The sequence below is a fragment of the Vidua chalybeata genome, chromosome 5 (genome assembly GCF_026979565.1).
Source record: "Vidua chalybeata isolate OUT-0048 chromosome 5, bVidCha1 merged haplotype, whole genome shotgun sequence".
NCBI classification, from domain to species: Eukaryota; Metazoa; Chordata; class Aves; order Passeriformes; family Viduidae; genus Vidua; species Vidua chalybeata.
This window is the reverse complement of record NC_071534.1, coordinates 20,280,796-20,299,577: the sequence shown is the minus strand read 5'-3', so window position 1 is coordinate 20,299,577 and position 18,782 is coordinate 20,280,796. Positions and strand designations below refer to the sequence as shown.

The following is an 18,782-nucleotide window of genomic DNA, read 5'->3' as shown; positions in this document are numbered from 1 at the left end:
ACCTCCCCCAACAGTCATGGAGAAGCCCTTTCCATCCTGGCCTACCATCCCCTCCATCACCTATGTGGACACCCACCTAGTCAGAGCAAACACAACACTCCTACTCCACCCCCAGCAGAGCTCCAGCCTTGTGGGATGGACAGGTTTCCCCAGACACTACACATCATCCTCTCCAAGAAGACTCCACTGCACTGCAGGGTCATCAGTGATGCCCTCCACAAGGCCACCTGCCCAGACCAAGTGTGTTTCCACCATCTCCCAGGAATATTAGCTTAGGATGGGAGCAAAAAAGGACCAAGAGGCAAACTCTGGCTTGTCTTCACAGGGCAGATGAAGGCAAAGACATTGAGACAGCGAGAAGAACCAGCTCAGATGTCATCATAGAGATGAGCAAACTGTCTGTAAGCAGTTTGAATTCAGAAGAACAAATTGTCACCAAGACATCAGCTGCTTCGCTGAGAGCTCTGCTCACCCCCATTCAGAAATAGTCTGAACGCTTCAACAGGACAAAAAGAAGAAGCATAGACAGAAAACACCACTTCCATCTTCCCTTCCTCTTCTCTGAGATGATCCAAGTCCTGTATGGCTCCTCTTCTGAGCTGCTGCATAAACATGCCCCAGGGAGTTCAGCTGCCAGAGTCCCTGAGTCACTGTCAGGCTGAGACTGGCCAGATGCCGATAGAGGAGAGGCAGGAGGGGCGATACCACCCCACAACACTCATACTAAACATGTGCCATATCAGGGAAAGGGACAGGTCAGGACTACATCAGGACCTTTTCCTCTGGGCTGGAGAGCAAACCTGTCCGGGACATGATGAGGGAAAAGAGCTGAGTACATGCTAAGAGGACAAAGTCTCTGTAGAGAGGGCAGAGAACAGCCAAGTGCTACCATCACTTGTAACACTGCTCCAGAGCCATAGGGTGTCACCACCCCACCAGCCAACCCCTTGGGGAAGGAGGCGGTTGGGCAAAGCCAAAATACTTTGGGTCGGCCTGGCCTTAAACTGGAGCCCTTGCAAAGGGAAAGATATGGAGAGTCAAGGGCTGTGCCTGTTCCTGCCCCACAGACCTGTCAGGGCTCCTTGCTTCTGACTGTGTGACCCTTCCCAAGATCTTTCATGGAATGGCTTTAAAATGACAGAGAGCAAGTATAGATTAGATACAGAAAGAAATTCTTAACTGTGAGGGTGGTAAGGCATCAGAACAGGTTGCCCAGAGAAACAGTGGACGCTTCATCCCTGGAAGTGTTCAAGGCCAGGTTGGATGGGGCTCTGGGCAACCTGGTCTAGTGGAAGGTATCCCTGCCCTTGGCAAGGGGGTTGGAACTGGATGAACTTTAAGGTCCCTTCCAACCCAAACACTTTTATTATTCAGTGATCTATGACCTACACTGCATTCAGCTATTTGTATCCTACAGCTGCTGCACTGAGCCAGGCCAGCGCTTACTTGAGGGACTGCAAAGGGGCTGTAACTCCCATCCGCTCCTGTTAATGCTGCTTAATGGTGTGTCCTCCAGGGCATCCACTAGAGGTGGCACAGAGCACCCCTCCGCCCACGCTCAGCATGAGCCAAGGACTACAAACCAAAGCTGAAATATGACAAATTCGGCACAGATGTGACCTAAGCCAGAGCAGTATGGTGCCAGAAGTGAAGAAAAAAGCACAGCATCTTGGACCTCATTTCCTCCTCCACATACCACCATGGCCACACCAGATGCCCTGCAGGATGTGACCCTAGATAACATGGGAGGTCTCCAGCCCTTCTGGTGGCTGTATGGGATCTGTTCTGGAGCCATCATGGCTGAACAGGCACCCTCCCCTAAACACTCCTCCATGCCTGCGTTCCCAGTGCTCCCCATTCCTCTGTCCCAAAGCCAAAATACCCAGCTACCTCCTTGTCATGGTCTGAGTGGGTCTTTGCCCTTTAGAGCATCCCACAGAGACCAGCATCAGTCAGAGACAACCATGGGAGGAATCAAAGCCCGGCATGTAGCAGGAGCTGTCCCTCATTTCCCAGGAAGCTAACCACAGTCTCTCCCTTAGAAGAGAGCTTCACAAGGCCCCAGAATGCAATCCTAGCCCTCCCTGGAGCTGGATGCCCATTTCCCCTGCAAAGAAGTCACACCCTGCCACATAGATGCAATCCCTGGGCGAAGAGTCACAGACAGTCGCTTGCTGGAGCCCGCCCAAGAGCAATGAGCTTTCCAAGTCCTTTCCCTTTCTTGGGGGTCTGGTAGTCAGTCACATAAACAGGAAGAGCCTGGCCCTCTCCCTCCCCCTTGCAGGGCTTGCCTCCCTCCCCTCCTCTGCGGCGGGCGCCGGCATGATGCAAGCCCCAGCGCTCGGCTGCTTGGCCCCCTCGGGAGGAGCTGCCGGCTGGCCCCTGACCTCCAGGCTCCGCATTTCCTGTGGCAGCTCAGGAGGGAGACGAGGCCCCTTCTTCCAGACGCTGGGGCTGGGCGTAAAGGGGCCTCTATGGGCCAGCCTGAGGGGAAAAGGAAAGGTCACGGCGGTCCTTTGCCTGCAGCAGCCCGAGGTCGGAGGAGGCAAAGATGCCAGCAGCCCCGGTGGAGGTGGGAGCATCGCTGGGACACAGGCGTCCAGCCTAAATGACAGGGCAAGGGCCATGCTCCCGCCCCCACCCTGCGGCCAGCTCTCCAAACCCTTCTTTATCTCCTGGCGTTTATTTTTAAAGGCTTTGTGGCCTTCTCTCCCAAAACCAAAGGCAGCCACATCAGGTCTGGGCTGCTGCCCAGGAGGGAGCAGAGCCCGTGCCTGCAGGAGAAGGGTGCAGCTGCAAAGCCCAGCACTGTTAACCCTCAGCAAGCTAAGCCCAGCTGCAGGAAAAGGTTCCCGTCCTAAAATTAAGAAGCTGGACTGTTGCCCAGGAGGGTATTACCCCTTTCCCCCAGGTCCCTCTAGGGAGGACTAAGTTGAGACAGGCATCCCTGACTCCTCCACATATCTCCCATGGGTCATGACAGGGAACAGGACTAAGATCTGCAGAGGGAACCAGGAAGAGGGACAAAGCCTTGCTGAAGGCATTCAGTTTAAGAGGCATATCCCTGTCTCTGGGGTCCCAATCCACGCCTGGGCTCTGTGCAAGTCCTGGCTTCTAAAGGCCCAGGATGCTGAGCACATGTGATGCCGCTCTTCACGACCTGGCAAGAGGTGCCGGATGCCTGGGGAGAGCAGGGAGGAGGGATGGCATCCCGGATGGAAACCTCTGGTATGCCTCTGCACTGATCTCCACTCTGCCCTGGAATGTGCCGGCCAGCAGCATGTGGGAAAGTGGAGGCAGCAGAGACCTTGGATGTGTCAGCTCCCCGGCTGAGTAAACAAGAGGAGCCCTGGCAAGCATTCAGTCCCAACTATCCAAGACCTTGAAAAAAAGGGGGCTGGAAACAGGGAGGTTCTTCTGTCCCCTTCTTGCTCAATCTTTGCAAAATATGTCCTAACCTCTCCCCTACCTCAGGTGCTAACACCACCTCCTCATATCCCTAGGAAGTCTGGAGAAGTGTGGGGAGAGACTCTCCCTGCAGAGTTTCCAGCACCATGCTGTTAGATCTAACATCCGGGAGAGACATCTCACCTCAAAAGGAGGGTCTGGAGAAGAAAGAGGTAGGATAAAAGGATTTATCACCCCCCACCATGCACACATATCCATGCCCCTTGGCAGTCTCCCAGACAGCAGGGAGCACAGAGCATGGAGGGAGCTTCCACCAATACTGGCAGTGCCTTGGGGAGCACAGTGAGAGCTGAGACAGAGGCACAGTACAGCTCCCAGACAAATACCTCCCCAGCCCCAGCTGGGGACATCCCCACTGAGGGGTGCAAGCTCCAGCCACACGCCAGGTTTTAGAGGCTCAAGAGAAGCTGACAGTGCATTCCCTAGTGCTGGTTGGAAACATGTTCCCACCGCTCTTCAGGTTAGCAGCATTGCCTCCCTGGTCTCCTCTATAAAGTGCGCCCACTGTCAGTCATCCTCACATCCCCTCTGCACCCAGGCACAGGAACGTGGAGAAGAGGGGTGGGCTGGGGAAGGTCCTCCTGCATCCCACCAGTGGAGCCCATCATCTCCTGGGGGCTGAACTCCTGCAGCAGTGGCACTAGGAGGTTGCGCCTTCTGGCCACCATCCCGTGTCCCCTATCGCTCCTCCGCAGGCGCAGACTCCCGGAGAATGAGCCATTGTTCCCCAGCCTTGCAGCCTCTTCCTGTCCCTGTAGGGCTGTGAGACAAACAAAAGCAGAGCCAGACGCCATGGGGAGGAGGCTGGATCTGCTCCCCTCCTCCAGATCCCACAGCAACCCCACAGGCAGGCAGACGGATGCCCGCCTTGGGGGAATGGGCAGGGACACCCCTATTTTTAGCTGCTCCTGCATCCCCACCCCCTTCCTTCCGTGGGCCAAAAATACATGGGCTGGATGGACAGGCAAAATCATTAGGATAAAAGAGTTATCCAGGCCTTGTGTCCAACCACTGCCCTGGTTTCACCTCTTCCCTTTGACCAGAATGGGTTCCCCAAGCATGGTCTCCCACTCCCATCACGGATGACATATCTCTTAATCCCCATTCCCTATATCCCCATATCCTCTCTCTGTACACTCTACCCTTCCTCACCCCCGTATGCCACTCCCCCTCTGCTCTATGGATACATCTCCCATTCCTTGATGGTCCCCTCTCCCATGCCACACCAGCCCTGGGGACCTTCTCCCTTCCCCAGTTCCTCCTTTCCTCAAAACACCTTTCTGCACCTCCTCATGCAATTCATTTCCAAAAGGCTCTTTCCTCCCAAAGGCACAGAGTTTTCCACTCACCCCATCCCCTCCTTCATCTCTGCACCCCTCCTACCCTCACCATCTCCTCCTCTCTCTCCCCACCCAAGAACCTCCATCCCAGTTCCCTCCAGCCTGCATGGGCTTTAAACTCCTGTAGATATGCTCCCCCTCCTTGTCCTGCCAAGGGAACATATTTGAGGAAGGGCAAAGAGACTCACAGATCCCCCTGCACACAGAGAGCTGCTTCTCCAAGCACCAAATTTATATCTAAGCCCTCCCCCCAGTCCCTCCTGCATTGACTTTTACAAGGTCTGTGAAAAAGAACTGGAGAATCAAGGGTGGAGTTGTTCTGGGGAGATCTAGTCTACATACATAAATATATATCTTTATATTTACATCTCTTTTCCTAGTACGTGGAATCACAGAAGTGTTTCCAGGCCACAGGCAGCTGTTCCTGGATTACTTCTGGTTTATGCAACATCCTCCCTCCCCCTCCCAGCTATGTCCCAAACCCCTCTTCCCTCTCCTCTGTGCCCATGTAAAACTTGGAGGGAAAGCAGAGATCAGGGTCTGTCCTGGGGTCTGCCCCTCCATCCTCACACCCAACAACACCCCACAACATCCAAAGCAGCCCTACAGCACCCCACATCCCTGGACAACAGACAGGAATAGCATACCAGGAGGAAGCTGGGGAGTGTGGGGGGAGGAGGAGAGATGAAAATATTTGGGATAGGAGGAGATGGGCAGAGGGAGGGAGGCAGCCCGCCAACAAGCCTGGGAACTCATCTGTACCTCCTCCTGGGCTTTGGCAAAGCCCGAGGCTTTGAGTTCCCAGCCGTGCTCCCAGGGGAAAAGCACACACTCCCCCCTTTGCAAATCCCACAAGCAGGACGTGGTCAGCCCCATTCCTTCAGCCTCCCACTGCTCCAGGGGAGGGGAGGAGCTGGTGGAGAAAGTTAGAAGTGGGTGTTTACAGGGTTATCCACCCCACTTCTAGCATGAGTGGGTCTAATCCAATGCTTCTGCCTGCCTGGTGGTGCTCACCACAATCTCCCCACTTTCCTTCCCCAGTGCAACACAAAGATTCTGGGAACCAGACCACTCTGGTCCCTTTCCCTGCTTATCTCAAAGGCAACAGGCACGGAGTGGGGGACTCACAGCAAAAATGGGTTGAGCCTGGCTGAGCACATCTGGGGGTTCAGCCAGAGGAGAAATCACCCCAGTGGAGAAACTATAGGGCATGAGGGATCCAGTGCCTACAAAGCCAGAGCTGGCATCAGACCAGGGATGCTCTTGGCAAGACGCTGGGTGCTTGCACCTATCCCTTGCCCCAGGGTGTCGCTTCCTGCCACCACTCTGGCTTGCTCACCCTAAAACCGGCTTTGCCTTCAGCTCATCCCCAGGGCAGCGAGACATGGACTGGAGGCAGCACCGAGGGCCATGGACTGGGAGCAGGGCGAAAGGACCTGACAGCACCAGGGTGAGGGGGAGCTGGATGAGGCCATGCCTGGTGGGGCAAGGGAGCTCTCTGCACCCCATCCCCATCGTGGCAGGGTTCTGTCCCCCACCCCGCTGCTTGCACTAATCCCCATACCCATGTGGTATGTGCCCTCATGGCCCCAAGAGAAGAATGGAAACATCTGGAAGTCACCTGCAAATGAGCAGCACTTTCAGTTAATGAGGAAATATGAGCCAGAGACCCTGGGCAGCAACAGGATATCTGCTTCTTGTGCACTGAGCAAGGCACCCCCTTCCCACAGAGCCCCCTGCCTGCCCTCCCTCTTCAGGAAGTTTCCAGCACTGTTGTGCTCTTGGAGGTCCATCCCTGGAAATTTCCCAGGGAAGGAGGGAAGGCAGGAAGGCAGCAAACCGAAATGGCAGGGAATATAAACTCATGGGTGTTTAGATGGAGTGGATCCTATCACCAGCTGGGATGCCCTCATCACCTTCCCTTGGCTTCTCCCAGGCACTGGGGAAAGGGAGTAGAGGGATTTTTCTTTACTGGAGGGGAGTCCTGCATTAGCCTCCTTCAGGCATTGAGTCTGCAAGCGGAAGGCACTGCAAAGTGAGATAGGATGAAGGACTGAGCACCAGGAAGTGGGGCAGAGACTTCAGCCCCCCCACATCTGTCCATTCCTCTCTCCCTCCCCATCACCTTCAGTCACCCATAAGACCTCAACCCTGTGTTGGAGGGATGAGTGCTGGGAAGATGAGGGGATGCAATTTGCACAGCCCTGTCTTTGATGTTGTGCAAATCCTCATCTGGGAAAGCTGCCGGGCCACTTGTCTGCTCCATGATAAGCCCAGTAGCCGGTCTCTCTGTAATGGTGAGACTGGTACTGCTGCCTGGGGCTTAGGGTTACAGATGGGATGAAAGGTTGGGGTAAATGAAGGTAAATGAGGTAGCTGGGCTGGGAGGGGTCCAGGCATAAGCTCCTGCCTAGGGCACCCATGAGTGGTACAGTGACTCTGCAGCACTGTCCAGCCTCACAGCCACCTCTCATTTATCAGCCGAGGTGGATAAATAGGCTGAGAAGCAGGATTGTATGGATTGACTTTCCAGGCTGTTGTATATGAAAGAACGGGGTGTAACAGAGCAGCCAGAGGCCAGGATGAGTACTGAGACCCAGAGCTGGCACATACCCTGAGGTCTTCAAAGCACCTCCATGCTAGACCTAGAAGTACAAAAGCCAGAACTTGGCTGGCATGGCTTCAAGATGACAGGTTTGGGGAAGGATGCTGAAGAGAAGGCATTTCCAGATGCTTTCCTGGAAATTAAGCCCATTCTGGCCCGGAGCACAGAGATGCTTGGAGTAGGAGTGAGAAGGAGGCAGTGGAGAGCCGGCTGGCCTGCAAGAAGCGGAACGTGGCCCCTATCCCATCTGGAAAAGATTTGTTCTGCATTCCCCAGTGGAGGTGGCTGCCGTTGCCCGGGCTCTGCTTCCTGAGGAAGCCTCTGCTGCAGGGCACAGGGATGGGAGTGAGGGAGAGCCCCTCAGGCAGGGTGGGGAAAATGCTCTGGCAGGCCATGGGAGGAGACCCAAAGAAAGGGTCTTTTCCTGCCTCTCCCACCACCCCCATTAGCTTCCACTGAGCAGCACCTAGGGGAAGGAATGCCTACCATACCCCTGGCAAGCCGGGAGAATGCATGTCATGATTTCTCCTCCTTTCCTCACTGATGGCAGAGCTCATCTCCTATCAGAGCTAAGCTTCCATCTTCCTCCAAGACATAGACCCACTTAAAGTACCACCAACATGCACATACAGTCTTAATTCCTAATGGAGAAAATTTCCACAGAATGCAGAAACTCCAACTTCCATTTTGCAGAAGAGAAGCCAGAGAACAGTGCCAAACCCTACTACTGCTACTTAGCAAACCTCTGAGCAATAAGGTGCTCCTGCCTGGGCACCCCAGCACAAGCCACCTGAGCCCAGTGAACGGCCAGGCTCCATTTTGACATCTCCTCTGCAGACATCTTGTCGTCCCTTCAGCCAAGCCCTACTTAACCCCAACAAGTCTTGTCTCGCCTTCACCAGCAGAGACACCTCCCTTCTCCTCAACAGGGCCCTGAATAGGTGCTTGTGTGTGGCCAAGTGGTCCCCAGCAGAGCCACCAAGCCAAGTCTGAAGGCCATGAGGGTCACCACTGGCACTGATGATGCTACACCCACCAGCAGGTTGCCCCTCATTGGCACTGATAGTAAAACAGAGTGCAGGTCTTCTGCCCTGTGACCATCAAGGGATAACACACGATGCCAGAGGGATGTGGTGTCCCACATGTGGGCGGAAGCTCTCCCTGGTGCCACCAAAGATCACCTCCTTACATTTATCCGCTGCCACCCCCTCACCCTGGTGTGACACGCTGTCGCTGGTATGACGCTTGTCCTGATGCATTAACACCTGTCCTGACCCTGTAACAAACACCAGCCTGGCCCACGTGGCCTTCAGGGAGGCTGTCCTCCTGCTAATGCCCAACCCAGTGCTATCCACAGGTCCCAGTATGACCACCCACCTGCAGACCCCAGTCATGAGTGGCAGTGCTACACCACTGGGAACTTCCTATCCAGTATGGGATCAGGGGACCCTATGTGATACCCGAGGGGTCACACACACACGGGGTTCAAACCCCTCTCCTTTGCCCTGCAGCCGGGCTCCTCTAACCAGGTTAGACAGCAACCTGGCCTTCCCCCTTCCCCCAAACCCATTGAAGCAGGCACCCGGGAGCGGGAGGCAGCCAATGCCGGCAGACGGGAAATGGCACCGGGGAAGCGGGGAGGAGGAGGGGAGCGGCAGAGAAGTTCCTGAAGTTTTCTGTCCTGGATAGCTGGAATAAATCTCATTTTCTCTGGTCTCCTTGCCGAGTCGAGGATTGGCTCAGCAGTGCTGCAGCCCGCCCTCCTCCTTCCCACGTCCCCTCCCCGCCAGCTTCGCTCCCTCTCTCCCGTGGCATCAGGGCGTCAGCCTGGGAGAGCCAGCCTTGGGGGGACAGCCGTGGGAAAAGGAGGGGGGCAATGCCTCCCCTTTCTCCCCCACTCCGTTCCGGAACACAGCACCGATAATCCTTGGAACAAGTTACAGGGGCCTGTGGAGAGTGTCTCGCAACTTTTCGTCTGGAAGACGGGGAAAAAATAATAGCCCTGGTTCGAAAGAGGTAAATCCTGAAAGTTTTGGTTCATCAGTTTGTAGAGCTGGGGGTAGGGGGGTGTTGGGACAAGAAGGAAAAGGGTGGAGAGAGTGTTTGGAGAGGGGAGAAGCGGGAGGGGTGGCAAGGCGATAGAGACGGGAAGGATGGTAAAAAGGAAAGGGAGCAGAAAGCAGGAATGCAACAGGAAACTGGGAGAGAGGAGAGGGGACACGGGACGGGGGCAGAGGCGGGAAGGAAAGGGAGCGAGAAGACGGTCCCATGGATGGGGGAAGGCAGGAGGACGCTTGTCTCCCAAACCTTGCTCTGGGTACCCCGCAAAGCCCCACAGGCTCTCGGCACCTCAATTTTAGGGGTATGGAGGAAGAAAGGGAGCACTTTTTCACAAGTGGGTAGGGAAGGGATGGCTGGAAACTGCCCACCTCCATAGCTCCAGCCTCCCTCTATGTCCCAGAATGCCTGCTTGGAAAAATATCCTTGTTATACAGGGATATCACTATGTGTATATATAGCAGCCAGCAGCACAGGAGTCAGATTTAGGCGTCTGCCTACTGCCCGGCACTGCTCCAGGGAAGCTGAAAGAGGCCCAACCCAGCCAGCCAAGCCCCTTTCCCCCTTCCCCAAAAGCCTGTCCCTGCTGGCTTTCCTCATCCCAAAGCAGTCACCCAATAGGGGAACTCTGCCTCCCTTCCTTCGGGGAAAGGGAGGTTTTTCATCACGCAGGAAAGCTGGGAAAGCCTTCCTGGCCACCCACAGCCATTTCCACCCGCTCTTCCTGCTGTTGAGACCACCCCAAATTTCTCACTCCCTTTTGCAGTATGTCCCCTTTGGGGGAGGGAAGAGGCTGCTTTCAGCAGCCCTATCCAACTAGACATCTGGATTTTTTTCCCCCCCTTTCTGGTTTCCGCTCTTCCCAGCAAGCAGAACAGCTCTGGCCATTCCCAGCTAGTGGAAAACCAGTGGTAACCAGCTGAACTCAGGGGGAAATGGGGGAGCCCAGGCTGGGAAGAGGAGGAGGTGGTGGGTCTTTGAGGCAGGGGGCTTCCCAGAAGACGCAAAACAGGAACCAGAGAGAGTATGCCATGTCGTGGTCAGCTGTGGACTTGCTGTGCCAGGAACTGGCGAACACCAGGGGCTGCCAGATGGAAGCAGTGGCACCCAGACAGAGAGATGGCCAGGCAGAGGGGTCCCTTTGCCCAGTGGAGGAAAGGACAGCACACAGGTCACCCTTTGCCCACAGAATCACGAGTTTCCCTGGTATGGAGGAGTCTGTTCGGGTGAAGGGGAGGGCTCAAAGGGGGCAGGGAGCCACACCAGGGGCAGAAGGAAAGAAGAGAAAGGGGGAAATTGGAAGAAGGAAAAGCCCAACAGGCCTGCCAGAAACCTGCCATCCAGGTAGGGTTGGGCACCAGCTGCTTCACTCCCTCCCTTACTCTCTCCCTCCCTCCTCTTCCCAGCGCTTGCTGCCTGCCAGCATGCAAGGAGAGCCAGGGGCCGGGAGTTGCTGGCTTGATTCCCTGTGGTGACCAAGAGACAAGGAAGGAGAAATACTTTCCTCTACCCTACTCCCTCACTCAGTAGTTGTCCAGATAGGGAACAAGGGGATGTTCTCCTCCACATCCCCCCCTTTTTCTTGCCTCCCCACCCCATCCCAAGGTGTGATGTCCCCCATAGGGGTGTGCAGGGCAGCCGTGTTGTGTGGGGGATGTGGGACAGGGTAGGAGGGTCCCCCCACAGAGTAGCCCTGGCTGGTGCAGCACATGCTAAAGGGGACAGCCCCCACTTTGGATTTCTCAGGGGCTCCAATGTGCAGAGGAAAGGGAAAACTTGAGTGCTGTAGCTCACCTAATCCCCTCTCCCAGAGTCACGTGCTTTCCTGGGAGATCCTGGGGACAGCTCAAAAATATAGTTGCATCTCTCTTCCTGTGGTCCCAAGACCCCAGCTGTGCTGCAGGGACCACCCTGGTAGTTTCCTTTGCACTCCAGGAGAGCCCTGACCCAATAGGTATGGGTGGGCTTCTGCCCACAGAAAGGAAATAGCTCCCCAGTTGTCCCCTCACCCCAAATCTGCCACGTGCCTGGTTTGTCCTGGCTGCAAGGCTGCACTGCATGGCGTCTGTGGGCAGGAGGAAGACATGAGCTGCACGAGCTGGGGGCCAGCAGGAACCCAACCTGCCACCATTCAGTCCCTGCTGCCACCAGCCACTGCCACCCCAGGAGGCCACTGCCACCCTGGGGAGGCAGCCAATAGTGCTGGGCGCTGCTGGGGGAGGTTTGTTTTCCCTCCCCCAGTCATTAACCCCTGGCAGATAAGAGAGGCCCCAGGTGAGCAAACAAGGCCAGGGTAAAGCAAAAATGCATCTAGCCAGCCAGGAAAGCAATTTCATGTCCAGGACTCCCCTTCACCAGAGCCTTTGCCATCCTGGCACTGCCTGGCTGCTCCAAGGCGACGCACGCACAAGGAGGAGAGGCAGGGAACATGGCAGGGGAAGCCATGCAGCAGTAGGGGTCCCAGCACATGGAGATCAAGAGATGTGAGGCTCTTGCGTCACCTCTTGGCATGCTGTCCTCCACAGCCAGCCCTGCTGGAGGGACTCAGCTCTGTCCTGATGCCCCAGCCACAGAACTGAGCCCAGAGAAGAATACATCCCCAGCTGGCTACTCAGCCCACCGACACTCTGAGATGCCCCTCAACCAAATCCTTTCCTTTCCCCAACCCACCCTCTCATGCTTGCTATGCACACCAACAGGGGATCTGCCCATCTGAGAGTCCTCCCCACTGACTGAGAGGTCATCACCCTGCCGTGCATCCAGCTGCTGCTTCCTGCCTGTCCCTCAGTGCCCCTGGGACCTGCCTGAGTGCAGGTACCCACTCCACCTTCTCCTTCAGCCTCAGGCAATCACCTCCTTTGCCGTGCCTCAGTTTCCTCTGTCTGCAGAGCAGCTGACCTCCCCACACTGCCGAATCCCTGCTTCTCCAACATGTCTGCCCAGCACCCGGGGACCCAGCCAGTGAAGGACAAACAAAGCAATATACAAATATTGCATTTTTGCTTCCCACCACTCCTCCCCGAGAAGCACATGGGCCGCAGGCCTCACCCTCTCCTCAAGGGCTCATCTGAATAGCAAAAAGGAGGGAGAGGTTTCTCGCCCCAGGAGCTGGGGCAGCCAAGCAGGGCATTGCTCTGGGAGGAGGTTCTGCCTCGGAGGGAAATCCTCAGCCTGTGTTGTGGCGTGGGTCTGGCAAAGCTGCTTTGCAGACGGGAAACTAAGGCATACTGAGGTAGGTCAGCAAGGTGAGGGAGAAATGTTTTTGGAGGAAAGCCTCTATCTTCCTCCCCAGAAGAAGGGCAAGATAAGGGGGCAGCCAGTAGCAACCTCGCCGCTGCCTTATGCACCACCTTTAACCTCCTCGGGGAGTTCTGTGGATACAGCCAGTGGGATTGGGAAAATCCTGTCCAAGGGCTTCACTGTTCCTCTTGCCTTGTTTAGGTGGCCAACAAGGGGACCAATGCTCTTGTCCTGCCAGTCCACCTGAAACTGTCTTCATTGCCTGCTGCCCCATCCATGACTGGCTCCCACTCGCCCAGTGGCAGTAGAAGACAGTGGATTAACCTCTAAGTCCACGACCAGACACAGCTTCCAGTGACCTCTGCAGAACAGGGGGTAACCCAGACACCCCCTAGGGACATCTGTGAGCCACCACTGTCCTCACCACTGAGGACATACCCTCTGAGGGTGATTTCATGAGCGCAACATAGTGCAGGGAAGCAGGAAACCTGCCGAAAGCCAAAGTGACGCGAACTGTTATCCCAAGAGCATCGGAGCAGAAGCAATGGGGAGGCTGGGGATGTGACAGACCACCCCAGTGCCAGAAGCCTGGTGAGGGCTGATTTTTGGAGCTTTTTCAAAGGCAGGGTGAAGGGTGCAACATGAGCCTGGGGAAGCTGCCAGTGCTCAGCTGGGTGTCAGGCTCCCACGGCAAGCGGCGGCTGAAGTCAGAGCTGACACCGGACATGATCAGCCCGCCGCTGGGCGACTTCCGGCATACCATGCACGTGGGGCGCGGCGGGGACGTCTTTGGGGACACCTCTTTCCTTAGCAACCACGGCGGGGCTGACACGGCCAAACCCAACAACTTCTTCGCCCGGACGCTGCGGCACGTCCGCCGGAGCCCGCTGAAGAGACGGGGCAGTGGGGGCCAGGTGGGGGCCTCGCCCGCCCCCCCGGCCATCTCGCCCATCATCAAGAACGCCGTGTCGCTGCCACAGCTCAATGAGAGCATGTATGATGGAGGCAGCGGTGGCCGGGGCTTGACCAGCAAATTCTCCTTCAAAAGTGCCTCCAACAGCTTCTCCAAAACACACCAGGCCTATGGTGAGTGAAGCGTGAGGCAGAGGCTGGTGCCCAGGTACTGAGCATCCTCTACAGCCCTCCTCCACTGCTCCATGCCTCAGTTTCCTCCGCAGTGAGGAACTTAGGGTTTTAAGGAGATACGGGATATTTAAGACTGTCCCATCTTGACAATCCCTCCAAGCAGATAATGCTAACCTTGCTCTGAACCACAGTCCTTGCTCCTGCCCTTGGAAGGTCTCCTCCCAGGGTGTCCCTCAAAGCGGGGCAGGAATGGTTTCTCTGTTTCTGGCCCTGTCCTGTAGCCCCATACAGCTGGCAGCCTGTAAGGCTCGTGTAAGGGAGCACCCCCCCATCTATCCTCAGCCCTACACCTTTCACTTGAGCAGCCTCCACAAGGAAGCCAAAAAGGTGCTGGGACAGTGGAGCAATTCCCACTCCAAGGTTGTGAGGTCAAGGGGACCCACAGCCTGGCCTTCCCCACCTCCACACAGATGCTCTAACCCTGCCCTAGCTGTGCCAACCTCTACATCTCCATGTGCTGCTCCTTAGGGACTCCATCCACCCTTCTCCCACCGTGTCCATATCCGTCCCTGCCAGCCAGGGTGCCCTTTGGGGAAGGGTTGTGAGAAGGACGGGATAGGACATCTGTGTGGCTCTTCTCCAGCCTCACAGCACTGGGTTGTGCTCAGCTTTTCCCCAGGGAGGGAGGTCTGGAGCAGAAGGTCTCAGGGTGGGGGCTGGATCTGGGGTGCCTGCAGCAGCCAGGGGAGGTGGCCAGGCTCAGAGGGAAAGGCAGGCTGAGGCAATGCTGCCATCTCCTGGTCTCACCTGCCTGACTCAGCCCCCACTGCCATCTTACCGAGCCCAGAGCCCACCTGGAGACCCTCTGCTGGAACTCTGGGCTTTGGAGATGTCCACAGAGACACTGACCTGTCCTTTAGAGGCCAGTGCCACTGACAGGAGCATGACCTGAGCCACTTTGTCAGCAGTGTCCCTTTTCCCCTGCAGAAGTAAGTCAGGCTTCCTCCCTCACCAGCCATACCTTCTGCCTTACAGGGCTGGAGTCTGGATTTTGTACCATCCCCCGTGTCCCTCGTTTGGAAAAGGCCCAAGAGAGCACCTGTCCTGGGGAAGATGAGCTGGATCGCTCCGACTCCCTGCTGTCCTTCCGCCTAGACCTGGGGCCCTCCCTGATGAGCGAGCTCCTCCAGGTGATGAGCTTCTCTGAAACCAATGGGAGCGAGGTGGGGGAGGATGGCCCACACCTCCTGTGTGAAGAGGGGACCAAGGACAGGGTTCCTCCAGCAGTGCTTGCATCCCACGAAGAGGACAAGGCAGCACCCAGTTTCTGGGACCACTCCAGGCAGAGCAACCTATCAGGGGCCAGCTCACTGCCGGGTCTGTCGGTCCATGCCAACGGAGAGGCACATGCCATTGAAGGCGCCGGAGCGAACTCTGTCTGGGCTTCGGGGCCAGGGGCAGTGTCCAGAGGGTCCCCATGGCAAGGCCAGTGGAACGACTGCACCATTGAGGCTGGAGAATTTGACCGAGCAACCCAGGTCCTGGCCCGCCATTACGGTGGAACCAGCACCCCACGGAGCTCGGAGAAGGGCGAGGGTCCCCGGCAGGCCCGGACACAGAGCCCATGGGAGAGCCCCAGCAGCAGCTTGTGGGGGTCACAAGTGACAAGGGAGAGCCGGTCCCCCGAGGCCAGCTGGAACCAAGGAGAGGAGGAGGAGGAGACCAAGCTCTCCAGCCTGCAGGAAAGCTACAGTGGTGCCCGAGGGGGGCGCAGCAATTCCTTCGAGTATGCCGATGAGGAGGAGGAAGAGGACGATGAAGTCAAGGTGTGAACAGCCATCCTGCCCATCACAGGCCCCACCAGAGACACTGCTGCCAGGGTCTTTGCCCTCCTCCCTGTGCCCCACCCGCTGGTGCCAGTGTCACCAGCAGACCCAGTGGGTGACCTCCTTGCCAAGTGGGGGCACTGGGCAGGCCGGGGAGGGCAGGAGGAGAGCCCATGTCTTGGGGGGCTCCCTGGGACTGGGCCAGACTGCTGCAGAGGGCCAGTGGGCTCCACAGAGCCAGGCATAGCTGGCTTCTCCATCCCTTCTCCAGCCTTATGGCCATTAGGCATCAAAGGAACATTCCCATGTGCCAAAGGAACCCCAAATCCTTCCTAGTCCATCCCATTCTCCCCAGAACCCTCTCTCTCTCAACCCTCAGCCTAGCTCCACCAGCATGTCTGGGGACATACTCCGTCCTTACACTGATGTCCCCAACCATCCTCTGCAATGGCACGCATGCCTCCCCAGAGATATTCCCACTGATAGCTCTGGCATGTAGGGGATGAGGTTTCCCCAGCTCCAGCTGGTGCAAGACACTTCAGAATAGCACATCTATCAGGGGAAGGTCAGGTGGGGTACCAAGGGGCAGGCAAACCCCACAGAGCTGAGCTTTCTCTTTTCCCCTGCCCCCCACCCCCCCCCAAAAAAGCTGTGTGCTCGGTGTTCAGGAGGTGAGAGCATGCACAGAAATAATCAGGAATGTTTCCATTTGCCTCCTGCGCATGGGCATCACTTAGGACAGCTTCCTTCCTGACTCCCACTCCCCTCAGCAATTGAGAGGGGAAAAACTTCTTGGCCGATTGGTGGCAAAGGTAGGTTGTCAGGTCACCAGATTCTTCAGTTCAGGCCCTAAAAATCCCTTCTTTTCCCCCTGCCTCAGAACAAGGAGACTCCTCTGCAGCCACTCACTTTGTGCCACCATCCTCGTGGTGGTGGCACAGTTTGCGTCTCCTTGTCCACCTCCCCATTCCCCACACACACATCCCCCTTTACAGCGCACCCCTTCCCAAGGGTCATGCGGACCGTGGCTGATGTCCCTTGCCAAGTGGCCCTGGGTGACACAGCCACCCTGGAATGAGCTGTCCCCCACGCTGGCCTGTGTGCAAACTGGCCCTCATAGAAGCGCCTTTGTGCCATGGTGTGGAGCCAACATGCTCGGGGGCTGAGGTCACTGGAGGGACCCTCACAGGACCCCCCTTGTTCTCTGGGACAGGAGGGGGTGTGCAGTGGGAGGAGATGCTGGGCCATGGCTGCAGGACTCTGCTCCCATGCAGCCCACCCCGCCACCCAGGAAAGTTGAAGAGCCAGGAAGCTCTTCAGAGCAGGATAAAGAGCTGCAGGGTGTGCACATGCTGCACGTGGAAGTGCCACTTGCAGCCAGGCCACCAAGGTTAAGGGCAAGCCCATGTTCCCCAGCCTCCCCAGGGGGCTGCCTCATGCCAGCCACCACCAGCAAATCAGGGCAGGCACCAGCTTCAGGAAGTCCCCAGGTCTGGCCACTGGTACCCAGCAGGATCAGCCTTTCTCTCCCTTGCACCTTCCAGGGTGGGGACCTGGGCTCTCAGGATGAGCTCCTCTCTGCCCTCTGCTTCCCAGACCATAACACAAGACCAAAGACCCATATCTGTGGAATTATCCTTTCTGCCTTCCCTCTGTATCCCATGCACTTATTATTGTCCTTATTAAAACAGTTTTGATACCAACTTCTCTGGTGCGTCCCCTTAGCTGCTGTGACCTTATTGTCTTCCTTGCTGTGTCTGCTGAAGCCCCAGCCACCAATCCCTCCACCTTTGGCAGCGAGGAAGTGAAAAGAGAGGGCAAGGACACTGCCACCTTGCCTTAGTCCAGGCTCTCTGTAAGATGCTCTTCTACTCTGCTCTCCTCCCACCCAGCCTGAAGTGTCCCAATGTTTGCTGTCACACATCAATCTCACTTTTGGGCTGGCAAGATACTTTTCAATTAGAGCAGCAGGATGTAATAATTGGTGTTGCATCCCGGGCTTGGGTTCAGATTAGGGGTTCTGATCTTTGATCTTTGTGTATCTGTGTACCCTTGTGCATCCCCCATGTTTCCCCCCCCACGATGGTTAGCTCCAGGCTGCCTGCCATTGGAGCTTCCCCCTGCCACTCTTGTAACCACTCCCTGCCCACTCCTGAGGATTCTGTGTCCATCACCCCATTCCCGCGATCCCACTCACCCCAAAGCCCCATGTCCAGCCCTGCCACATTCCCACTGGTCACCGTGGTCATGTCATCGCCACGGCATCTGCCCTCATTGGGTGGGAGGGCCTTTGCCCTCTCCTATCCCTCCCCTTATATCTTTCCACAGCTCCCCAGCCCCAGCGCCATATTCATCCACACAAGGTTGGGAGTGGGCTGCGGCTTCTCCATCACGGCTCCCGCGGCCAATAAAGCATCCAGCCGCCACGCGGACGGATTTGGACATTTTCCCTGCCTCTTCGTTTCCTCCCTCGTGCCGATGGCAAAGCGCGGCCAGCAGCCCACCCCGGAGCGTGGCAGCAGAAGTGCCCGGAAGTCGCGGCAAGCGCCAGCCCCGATGAGAAGCTGAGGAGCCCAAGCCGGGCACTCGGGAGCTGACCGGGGCCGAGAAAAATAACACACTGCCGCTAGCCACTAATTGTGACTATTTGCCTGTAGTCCTGTGCAAGGAGCTACTGAGCCACATAACTCAGTCCAAATCCCACTGCCTCCCCTGCCCCATTTTTGATGAGTAGGATCTGCTGTGGAAATGTCAAAGTACTGGCTAACCTGACTGGAATGTGCCAGCAGATAAGTGAGGTGAGGTCGAAGGGAAAGTTGGACACAATCCCTTATTTATGGCAGAAATGCTGGCTGGGGGCACACCTGTGCTGTCCATGCCACCTTTTAATTATGCACTTTTGTAGCACCTAATGCCACATCAAATGCCACTTCATTTACATTTATGCCTTCCTTCTCACATCAAATGCCACTTCATTTACATTTATGCCTTCCTTCCCATTTCACTATGCCCCCTTCCCAAAAGCTGGGCTGCAGGAAGTAATGGAGCTCTGTGAAAAGATTACACAACCGTTTCCCAAGCAATCGTACGGTGTCCCCATCCTGGATCCCACCTACAGCCTGCTTTGTAGTAGGCCTACCTACTATCCCTTTGAGCCCA

The 18,782-nt window shown here is 56.5% G+C and overlaps 1 protein-coding gene across 2 annotated transcripts; it reads left to right on the top strand.

Annotated features, from left to right (window-relative positions):
• The first annotated feature begins 9,094 nt into the window (after positions 1–9,094).
• CDC42EP1 (CDC42 effector protein 1) lies at positions 9,095–17,326 on the top strand. Of its 2 annotated transcripts, none has more exons than XM_053943965.1 (3): positions 9,095–9,429; positions 12,913–13,797; positions 14,833–17,326. In XM_053943965.1, exons 2-3 carry the CDS (start codon positions 13,353–13,355, stop codon positions 15,627–15,629), a joined length of 1,242 nt encoding a protein of 413 aa, XP_053799940.1. In that variant the 5' UTR covers positions 9,095–9,429; positions 12,913–13,352; the 3' UTR covers positions 15,630–17,326. The 2 variants fall into 2 exon arrangements, with proteins under 2 accessions (XP_053799940.1, XP_053799941.1); XM_053943966.1 differs by lacking the exon at positions 9,095–9,429 and adding an exon at positions 10,730–10,815.
• The last annotated feature ends 1,456 nt before the right edge of the window (positions 17,327–18,782 follow it).